This window comes from Gymnoscopelus microlampas, assembly GCF_963454915.1.
Source record: "Gymnoscopelus microlampas genome assembly, chromosome: 4".
NCBI lineage: Eukaryota > Metazoa > Chordata > Actinopteri > Myctophiformes > Myctophidae > Gymnoscopelus > Gymnoscopelus microlampas.
The window spans coordinates 56,180,030-56,190,838 of record NC_139941.1 but is presented as its reverse complement, the minus strand read 5'-3'; the positions used below and the strand labels follow the sequence as shown (position 1 = coordinate 56,190,838).

General features: G+C 43.5%; 1 protein-coding gene across 3 annotated transcripts in view; it reads left to right on the top strand.

Annotated features, from left to right (window-relative positions):
• The window catches only part of LOC311044590 (5'-AMP-activated protein kinase subunit gamma-1-like), a 21,347-nt gene extending 12,577 nt beyond the window's left edge, over positions 1 to 8,770 (top strand). Inside the window, exons 7-14 of one of the 3 annotated variants that reach the window (XM_084056286.1) lie at positions 53 to 107; positions 646 to 772; positions 1,915 to 1,937; positions 2,030 to 2,172; positions 2,397 to 2,434; positions 4,548 to 4,694; positions 5,657 to 5,750; positions 7,888 to 8,770. In XM_084056286.1, the coding sequence (XP_083912412.1) occupies positions 53 to 107; positions 646 to 772; positions 1,915 to 1,937; positions 2,030 to 2,172; positions 2,397 to 2,434; positions 4,548 to 4,694; positions 5,657 to 5,750; positions 7,888 to 7,910 (650 nt within the window). In that variant the 3' untranslated portion in view covers positions 7,911 to 8,770. Of the gene's footprint in view, positions 1 to 52; positions 108 to 645; positions 773 to 1,914; positions 1,938 to 2,006; positions 2,173 to 2,396; positions 2,435 to 4,547; positions 4,695 to 5,656; positions 6,066 to 7,887 lie in introns of all 3 variants that reach the window. The other 2 variants (XR_014600710.1, XM_084056285.1) reach the window with 2 other exon arrangements.
• The last annotated feature ends 2,039 nt before the right edge of the window (positions 8,771 to 10,809 follow it).

Here is a 10,809-nt window from a genome sequence, read left to right as displayed (position 1 = left end):
TCTGTCTGTCTGTCTGTCTGTCTGTCTGTCTGTCTCTATGTTTATGTTTCAGAGATCTATCTAAAGTATTCTGTCAACACTCTGATCAGCATCGCTCCTGACTCCAGGTGAGACACCATACCTCCTCCTCAGACCCCTACCTTTATGTCCCCGGACCCCTTTATGTCCCTTTATGTCCCCGGACCCCTACCTTTATGTCCCCGGACCCCTAACTTTATGTCCCCGGAACATAGTGGTTCAATAATGCTGCAAACACATTGTATTTTGTGTCTTGTCTCCAGTCTATTTAAAGACATATATTGTCTTTCGTATTGTCTCCAGTCTATTTAAAGACATCTATTGTGTCTTGTCCCATGCAGTCTCTTTGAAGCATCTATTGTGTCTTGTCCCATGCAGTCTCTTTGAAGCATCTATTGTGTCTTGTCCCATGCAGTCTATTAAGACATCTATTGTGTCTTGTCCCATGCAGTCTATTAAGACATCTATTGTGTCTTGTCCCGTGCATAAAGACATCTATTGTGTCTTGTCCCATGCAGTCTATTAAGACATCTATTGTGTCTTGTCCCACGCAGTCTATTAAGACATCTATTGTGTCTTTGTCCCATGCAGTTTATTAAGACATCTATTGTGTCTTGTCCCGTGCAGTCTCTTTGAAGCGATCTATTCCCTGTTGAAGAACAAGATCCACAGGCTGCCCGTCATCGATCCAGAGTCGGGCAACGTGCTTCACATCCTCACTCACAAACGCATCCTCAAGTTCCTCCATATCTTTGTAAGTAAACCTCGTCTTCCACCAAACCATGGCTGACCTTAACTCATTCACCGCCATATGCTCATATGTAACGTGTTAATAAAGTATTCAATCAATCAATTAATCAAATAATCAATTAATCAATTAATCAATCAATCTTTCATCCCCTCCTGTGGGCTCTGCTGTCCTTTGTCCTCCAGGGTTCCATGTTCCCTAAGGCCAGGTTTCTGTCTCTTTGTCCTCCAGGGTTCTATGATCCCTAAGCCCAGGTTTCTGTCTCTTTGTCCTCCAGGGTTCCATGATCCCTAAGGCCAGGTTTCTGTCTCTTTGTCCTCCAGGGTTCTATGATCCCTAAGCCCAGGTTTCTGTCTCTTTGTCCTCCAGGGTTCCATGATCCCTAAGGCCAGGTTTCTGTCCTTTGTCCTCCAGGGTTCTATGATCCCTAAGCCCAGGTTTCTGTCTCTTTGTCCTCCAGGGTTCTATGATCCCTAAGGCCAGGTTTCTGTCTCTTTGTCCTCCAGGGTTCTATGATCCCTTAGCCCAGGTTTCTGTCTCTTTGTCCTCCAGGGTTCCATGATCCCTAAGCCCAGGTTTCTGTCTCTTTGTCCTCCAGGGTTCCATGATCCCTAAGGCCAGGTTTCTGTCTCTTTGTCCTCCAGGGTTCCATGATCCCTAAGGCCAGGTTTCTGTCCTTTGTCCTCCAGGGTTCTATGATCCCTAAGCCCAGGTTTCTGTCTCTTTGTCCTCCAGGGTTCTATGATCCCTAAGCCCAGGTTTCTGTCTCTTTGTCCTCCAGGGTTCTATGATCCCTAAGCCCAGGTTTCTGTCTCTTTGTCCTCCAGGGTTCTATGATCCCTAAGGCCAGGTTTCTGTCTCTTTGTCCTCCAGGGTTCTATGATCCCTAAGGCCAGGTTTCTGTCTCTTTGTCCTCCAGGGTTCTATGATCCCTTAGCCCAGGTTTCTGTCCTTTGTCCTCCAGGGTTCTATGATCCCTAAGGCCAGGTTTCTGTCTCTTTGTCCTCCAGGGTTCTATGATCCCTAAGCCCAGGTTTCTGTCTCTTTGTCCTCCAGGGTTCCATGATCCCTAAGCCCAGGTTTCTGTCTCTTTGTCCTCCAGGGTTCTATGATCCCTAAGCCCAGGTTTCTGTCTGTTTGTCCTCCAGGGTTCCATGATCCCTAAGGCCAGGTTTCTGTCTCTTTGTCCTCCAGGGTTCTATGATCCCTAAGGCCAGGTTTCTGTCTCTCTGTCCTCCAGGGTTCTATGATCCCTAAGCCCAGGTTCCTGCAGAAGAGGATGAGTGAGGTTGGGATCGGGACGTTCAGACACATTGCCACGGTGCAGGACACTGCTACCGTCTACGACGCTCTGACCATCTTCGTAGAGAGGAGGGTGTCGGCGCTGCCCGTGCTCAGCGAACAAGGTGTCGATCAATCATAACATCATTACATCACAACTGTCGTTCCGGGGATATCCCTATATCCCTATATCCCTATATCCCTATATCCCTATATCCCTATATCCCTATATCCCTATATCCCTATATCCCTATATCCCTATATCCCTGTCCCTACTCAGTAGGACACTCAAAGAGGCTTCTACCTTTTACTTACATTTTTCATTTTTTTCTTTCTCTTGCTCCTCCAGGCAAGGTGGTGGCGCTATACTCAAGGTTTGATGTCATTGTAAGTTCTACCTTGTTTTATTAGGATCCTTTTGAAATTAATTGAAATACTTGACTGAAAGGTTTTGTCCTGTTTCAGAAGTAGTGGAAAAAGCCAATCTGCAAGCTCAGAACTCGTCGCATAGATTCTGAGCTTGTAGATCTGCTATTTTCACTCCTTCTGAAAATTGTTGAATAATTATAGATGTTTAAGCTAAGCATTAGATTAGGTACCTGAGAACCTGTATGGTGTTAATGTGTACCATTAGAACCTGTATGGTGTTAATGTGTACCATTAGAACCTGTATGGTGTTAATGTGTACCATTAGAACCTGTGTTAGAACCTGTATGGTGTTAATGTGTACCATTAGAACCTGTATGGTGTTAATGTGTACCATTAGAACCTGTATGGTCTTAATGTGTACCATTAGAACCTGTATGGTGTTAATGTGTACCATTAGAACCTGTATGGTGTTAATGTGTACCATTAGAACCTGTATGGTGTTAATGTGTACCATTAGAACCTGTATGGTGTTAATGTGTACCATTAGAACCTGTATGGTGTTAATGTGTACCATTAGAACCTGTATGGTGTTAATGTGTACCATTAGAACCTGTATGGTGTTAATGTGTACCATTAGAACCTGTGTTAGAACCTGTATGGTGTTAATGTGTACCATTAGAACCTGTATGGTGTTAATGTGTACCATTAGAACCTGTATGGTGTTAATGTGTACCTTTAGAACCTGTATGGTGTTAATGTGTACCATTAGAACCTGTATGGTGTTCATGTGTACCATTAGAACATGTATGGTGTTAATGTGTACCATTAGAACCTGTATGGTGTTAATGTGTACCATTAGAACCTGTATGGTGTTAATGTGTACCATTAGAACCTGTATGGTGTTAATGTGTACCATTAGAACCTGTATGGTGTTAATGTGTACCATTAGAACCTGTATGGTGTTAATGTGTACCTTTAGAACCTGTATGGTGTTAATGTGTACCATTAGAACCTGTATGGTGTTCATGTGTACCATTAGAACATGTATGGTGTTAATGTGTACCATTAGAACATGTATGGTGTTAATGTGTACCATTAGAACCTGTGTTAGAACCTGTATGGTGTTAATGTGTACCATTAGAACCTGTATGGTGTTAATGTGTACCATTAGAACCTGTATGGTGTTAATGTGTACCTTTAGAACCTGTATGGTGTTAATGTGTACCATTAGAACCTGTATGGTGTTAATGTGTACCATTATACAACAGGTAGTTCCGAGCAAGCAATCTGATTGGTTGAAATAGCTTTCTAGCCGTGCTTCAAACCAGCATCATAGCACGGGCCTAATCACATTAATAAATCACTCCGCAGTGCAGTCCGGTCCGCACCTGATTAGACCATTATATGGCACAGCTGTGCTGTGAAGTCACTCTGTCCCACGGTAGGAAAACAAACAGACAGTAGCCTGACCCACCGCCGCCACCGGAGAACAAACAGCTATGCAAAATGGACTATGTTGTTAATTTGGTGGATTTACGGTTGATCAATGGTTAGAAGGTTATAAATATCCTCCTGTGTAAAGTAAAATGACTCCCATTTCGTTAACAGTCCAGTAGGCTATTATGCTCCGTCGTACGACCGTGTCACGCGGCCAAAATAGCCGATCTACAAGTTCACAACGCGTCGCCATCGCGACGCGTTGTCAGCTTGTAGATCAGTTATTTTGGCCGCGTGACACGGTCGTACGACGGAGCATATAGCCTACTGGAATTCATTCCACTGCGCAAGCATTGATAGCTCAGCTGTGTTGATGAGACGGTGCCTCAAACTCAAAGCACTGCTACAGGGACTATTTAATGTCTCTCAGTCAAAAACTCTTCTCCTTACAGGGAAACGGACAATAGCGAAACATTTTTATTATTAATTGCCCCACAATATGAATACATTTGGATGTGTTTTGTTGGTAACTGTTGTATAATCGCAATATTACACTCGAGGGTGTGCTTTACCTTACATTATTGGCACTTCAGTGATGCTGGCGGAACTCGGCTTCGCCTCGTTCCTGACCGCATCACTGGCGTGCCAATAATGACGGTAAAGCACACCCTCTCGTGTAATATTGCTTAATTAGAACCTGGCTGCTCAGAAGAACTACAACAACCTGGACATGACGATGCGTGAGGCCATGGAGATGAGGTCGTGCTGCATGGAGGGAGTTCTGAAGTGTTTCCCCCACGAGACCCTGGAGACCGTCATAGACCGCATCGCTGAAGCCGAGGTCACACACACACACACACACACACACACACGTACACGCGCCAACCCGATCTCACACAACTTAATATACATTGCACGTGTATTGCCGCCTCGCATCTCCTCAATTGACTAAACCATTTCGGAGGCGGCAGTCTCACAACGTCGCAACGTTCGGGATGGCAACTCGTTCGCTATAGCTCACTCGGTGGTCCCTCACGTGGCTCCAGTTTGCTTGAGCCTATACTGCACCGTTTGAGTTATATACCGATAGGCACAGAATGGTAAATCATGTTGTGGGGACTGCTCTGCTTCCGGGTTGCAACCGGTTACGCCCACCGGGGGACTCGCCGTACATATATGGTTTCCTAGGCGGCTATGCACGGAATGACGTGCACTCGGTCCGTGCAATGTATACTAAATTGTGTGAAATCAGGCTGCATGCACACACGCATGCACGTGAGGCACACCACAGAGATAGATAGATACCTTTATTGATCCTGCGGAGGAATTTCAGTCGCCCAGAGGCAGCACAACAGTTAAGAGTTACAGATACAGATACAGAGTACTGTCAGATACAGCAATACAAAACAGAGAAATAACAATAAGAAGCACCGTCGATACAGAGCAACATTGTACACAACTACACACATATTCACCTTATTCATTCACTATCTCTTCACTTCCGCCCTAGTGGGCTGCAGGTGTAATGCAGGTAATCAGTGCGTTGCCAGAGTAAATCATTCATCGCAATTATTTGTTGGACAACGAATCGTCAAGTAAAATGTCATAACTGTGACAGCCCTATAGCGTCGCTGTCTGCTGCCCTATGAAGGGTTGCACTCCGGGGAGTCGACGGTACATGTTTTGTCATAGTTTGAGGAACAATGGACAGCGTAAATGAAACTCCATGTTGTGTGGTCTCTCTCTCTCTCTCTCTCTCTCTCTCTATGTCTCTCTCTCTCTCTCTCTATGTCTCTCTGTCAGGTGCATCGCTTGGTGCTGGTGGACAGTGAAGATGTGGTCAGAGGAATCATCTCTCTGTCTGACCTCCTCCAGGCGTTGGTCCTCAGCCCCGCAGGTATCGACGCCCTCTGACCCCCATAACTCCTCCCTCCTCCTCCTCCTCTTCCTCTCTTACCTGCGTCTGACTGGCCCCCCTGTGGGGCGTGGCCTCCCTCCAACCCTCCCTCCATGCTCCTCCCACTCAACCAGCCGTCGCCGTCTTCTCCTCCTCCTCCTTCTCCTCTTCCTCCTGTTCGCCCAACGACAACGTCGCCTTGGAAACGCAGCCCATCGCCCCCCTGCCCACACACACACACACACACACACACACACACACACACACACACACACACACACACACACACACACACACACACACAAACCACCCCAGGTAGGACGCCCCCTTCGTACTATGTCGCATGATGCCATTGCACAATACAAAAAAAGCCTACAACTAGACCCTCCAGAAAAAACGTGGACAAAAATCATTTCTGATGCGATGAAATATGTGGGGATTTCTGTGATTTTATGCTGTGAAATGCACGAAATATGTGAAACATGCGAAAAGTTGCAAAGTATGCTACAAATGCTAAAAGTTGCAGAAATATGCGCCACATATTTCGTATATTATGCGATGCGACACGCCCTTTTCGCAAAAGAAGTGTACCCCCACATAATTATGCGCAAAATTGCATAATGGCGTTTTTCTGGAGGGTCTAATACAACCTCCAAGCTTGTAGTCTTCTAGGTGTTGCTGCTTTCAGCCTGACGTGTTGCTGCTTTCAGCCTGACGTGTTGCTGCTTTCAGCCTGACGTGTTGCTGCTTTCAGCCTGACATATTGGCCGCTCTGCAACCAAGCATACAGTAGGCACTAGGACCTTAGCACTGCCTGCCTGACGCCTATAGAGCAGCTAGGGCTCTTTAACAGGGGCTCTGGGGAAAATAGCTGATCTACAAGCTTGTAGATCTGCTATTTTCAGCAAAGAGGTTCGGTGTATGAGGGTAAAAAGGAGCAAATCCAGTACCAAGTATATTGAAGGTTTAAGTGATTAAATGTCTGAAATGAACAAGAAACATTAATTTACACAACACTGATGATAGTCTATGAAGCTCTGAATCTAAAAAGTTTAATCTGCAGCACAATTGTAGTCAATTTAGTCGGAGGGGGGGGGGGGGGTCCCTGCTTCATCTCTCTCTCTCAGCTAGGGGGTCCTTGGGCTGAAAGACCTTGAAGACCCCTGCTATAGGGCAGTGGTTCATGGCTGACGTTTACAATGATAATAATACCTAAACATGATAATTCTACATACGTACGGTATTGTGTAGATGTTTTAGGAAACACAGCAGCAGTGGGAAGGTCGTCTCCTTCCACACTGCTTCACAAATCACTGATTGGGCTGTTCAGTCTGAGATTTGTTTCTGCTTCAATCCCTGTGACTGTCTCACCACTGAGTCACCTGTCTCACCACTCAGTCACCTGTCTCACCACTGTGTCACCTGTCCCACCACTGTGTCGCCTGTCCCACCACTGTGTCACCTGTCTCACCACTGAGTCTTTGCAAGAAACGTGTGTCAACTAACCTGTTTGTATAATTCATAATATGCTAATCATTTCCCCAACAATAGCATCGCTGTTTGTTTGTTTGTTTGTTTGTTTGTTAGCTTGTTAGCTTTCCCGTAGCTTCCAGGAAGCCTCTTGCTTCCATTCATTTCAGCACGGTGTGGAAACTTGCTTGAAGAGTGTTTAATAAAACGGTCAACTTCATGTAGCCTTTACATTTGGTCAAAGAAAGTGACGTTATTGATGTGTTTAAATGCAATTCATAAATAGTCCCTGATGTAGAAAAGATTTGTTTTAAAGTTCAAATGTCGATGACTTCTTCATGGCGACTTGAATATTATTATTATTATTATTATTGTTGTTGTTATTATTATTATTATTCATTGGACAATATGGGTCGAGAGAGAAAGGAAATGGACATATGGTTCCACTCTCACCGGGAGTAGAACCGGAGCAGGGTAATCACCTGCAAGTTTTAATTAAAAAAATAAAAAGGAAAATCGGGTAATTGTTCCAAAAATAATAAATGTTTGTACAAGTATAGGTTAAAGTCAATGTAAACACATAGTGGTATTTCTCCTCTAAAGCACTAAACAACAACATGACGTCTTTTTGTGCATTTTTCATCCTCGTTCTCCTTTTATTTTCCAGAGATTTCTGAGATCAAGCCATGACCTCTGACCCTGGCTGTACGGAAGCTACATCTACTAGTCTGCCTGGCAACAAGCCAGAGCTGGTCCACAAATGGCCACCCAACACTATCTCACTATTCTTTTTTTACGTGAACTTTTTTCCCGTTTTATTTTTTGAATTGAAACACCCTCTCAGTGTTAACTCATTGACTGCCATTGTCGAGTGTATTCGTCATTTCAATCCAATAGGCTCACACCGCACATTGACGAGTCACTCGTCATGTGGTGTTTCCAGTGGTTTGCGATAGAGGGCGCTCTTCCACAGCCTCTGAATGATCCCAGCATCGCCGAAGAAGAGTACAGCCAAAGATCCCGTGATCGCAATACGTTTGGTATTATAGGATTTCTGTTGCTTTTTGGCAAAAACAAGATACATTCAACTGTCCATAACTATGGAACGGATTATCACGACAACACACTCCCCCCCCCCCCCCCCCCCTCCCCCCCACGTCGTTTGAGGCGATCACCGGGTGGATCATTGTGAAGGATAAATATTCAATGATTTTTAGTGAAAACTCTTTGTCCATAGATTTTTTTTTACAAGTCTATGGGTTAGCGTTAAGGTTGAGAATTGAGGATTGGGCTTAAGGTTGAGGTTGAGGGAACATCAACAAACTGTAGGTACAGTAGGCTATATATACTCCCACAAATCTAACCAAATGGACCTGTATGTGAGCAGGGTTGGATTTGCTGTAAATGAATGACTTGGGTTTCGGTCGTTCATTTCATTGGCCGGTGGGGAATTATATAAACATGCTTTTCCTTTTGGTAAATGTAGACTGTCTGATATGTTTGATATTTAACTTTGATAAAATCACAATTTAATAAAAGAATAAAAAACATACATACAGTAACCCTGGTGGGTCTATGTTGGGCAAAATGTGTCAATCTGTTCTTTTTCTGCTTTTTTTTTGTAGTTCAAATTGCTTATACTGTTATGGGGGCGGGGGGGGGGGGGGGGGTATTGTCTGATGAAATGAATATTAAATATTGAATCAAGTGACATGGATGAGGTGAAACACTAAAGCCTGAGTAGACGTTAAAATGAAGTGTTTTAACCCAGTGGTTCTCAAACTTTTTCGCATCAAGGGCCCCCAAATTGACACTTATTATATAGCCCGCGGACCCACATTTGAAAAATGGACCCCCAGTTTGACATGCATTAGGGCTACGGACCCCCATTTAATTCATTTCTATCTCTGAGACCCCAATTTATATTGTAAAAATCTATGTTAATGTAACTCTGAGAGTGTACAAATGGAACCAAATGGACCCGTTAGCAGGGTTGGGAAGTAACGGATTACATGTAACGCCGTTACGTAATCAGAGTAAAAAAAAAACGTAACGGTAACGTTTTAGAGTACATTTTAAAATGTGTAATCTGGATTACAGTAACGGGGGTGTTGTAACGGGGGTTACATGCGGATTACATTCTCCCCTTCCCCTCATCAATTTTACAAACAAGTTATAAATTATTATAAGAACCAGGTCTTATAATAGACCTGGTTCTTATAATAAGAGGTGCGCGCTGTGCGCCCTGGCCATCTCCAGGGCGCACAGCGCGCACCTCTGTCAATACGGTAGTTCTCTGGTTGAGATTCAATATCAAGTGCAACGCTGCACACAACCAGTGGTAGGTTTGATTTCAAGACAATACTCCAGCTTAAAATGCGCGGAAGCCAAGCAACGCTTTTGACAGAGAGAGGGGGGAGAGAAAGACAGCATGAGAGAGCGCGCGGACGTGAGAGAGAGAGAGAGAGAGAGAGAGAGAACGACGTCGGATCAACAGCAATACAAATTAATAACTGTAAACAGATTCAAAGTTTAGAAAGAAGCTGTGATCTCACCGTTCTGGTGGACAATAAATATAATCCCTTTGCAAACAATATCCATGTTCTCGTGTGTTAACAATGATCCAAGTGGGAAGTTTATTTCAGCAGATAGAATGTGACAGTTTCACATCGTTTGAGCCGTTTTTGGTGCGCAGCTCCTCTTTAGGTTAATTGCCTTCACCTGTTGTGCGCTGCTGCGCACAGCAGGGTAGATCTCCGCCAGGCCAGGGTGACCTACCCAGGCCTATGAAATTCATAGGCAGTCATAGTAGCCAATTAGAATGAAATCTGCTCAAACTGACTCATACACTGATACAGAACCATATAGGCTAAATGTTGTCACTGTTGGTTGGAAAAACTGTTCCTTTAAAAACATATATATTTTAAAACAATTTAAAATGGTGAAAAAAGCCAATCTACAAGCTATAATTATTAATAATTAAGAAATACTACATTTTAAATTGTGAAAAAAACAACTAAAGTCATTAATACTGCAAGTTCAATCACATTTCATTTGAATGAAAATAACTTGTGGGGAAAATACATAAAATCTCTAATCTGTGATGTGATTAATGTGACCCCTACAGTCAGTGAAGTCCAGGGCTGAATGTGACAAATATTGAGACCAATAGGCTATGACTTTGTACAAATATTGGTAATTTCCCAATAGGCCTACATAATTTTATGAAATAAATGAGTTATATTTCACAGATAGTTACACTCGTCTTGTACTATATTAAAATTAAATCATCCTTAACCTTCAAGTTAAATTCATTATTTCCGTGGAATCATCGTTTTATTTGAGGCCTTCTTGCCCTGCCATTTGGCCTTTGTGCCCTCAGATAACTGACATGAAATTCCAGGCCTGCTTTCAATGGTAAAACGTGTTTTATCTAATTAAATAGAGTTTTGCTTAAAAGTAATCCAAAAGTAACTGAAAGTAACTAGTAGTTACTTTTTAAATGGAGTAATCGGGATTACGTTACTGACTACATTTTTTAGCAAGTAACTTGTAACTGTAGGGGATTCCTTTTTAAAAGTAACCCTCC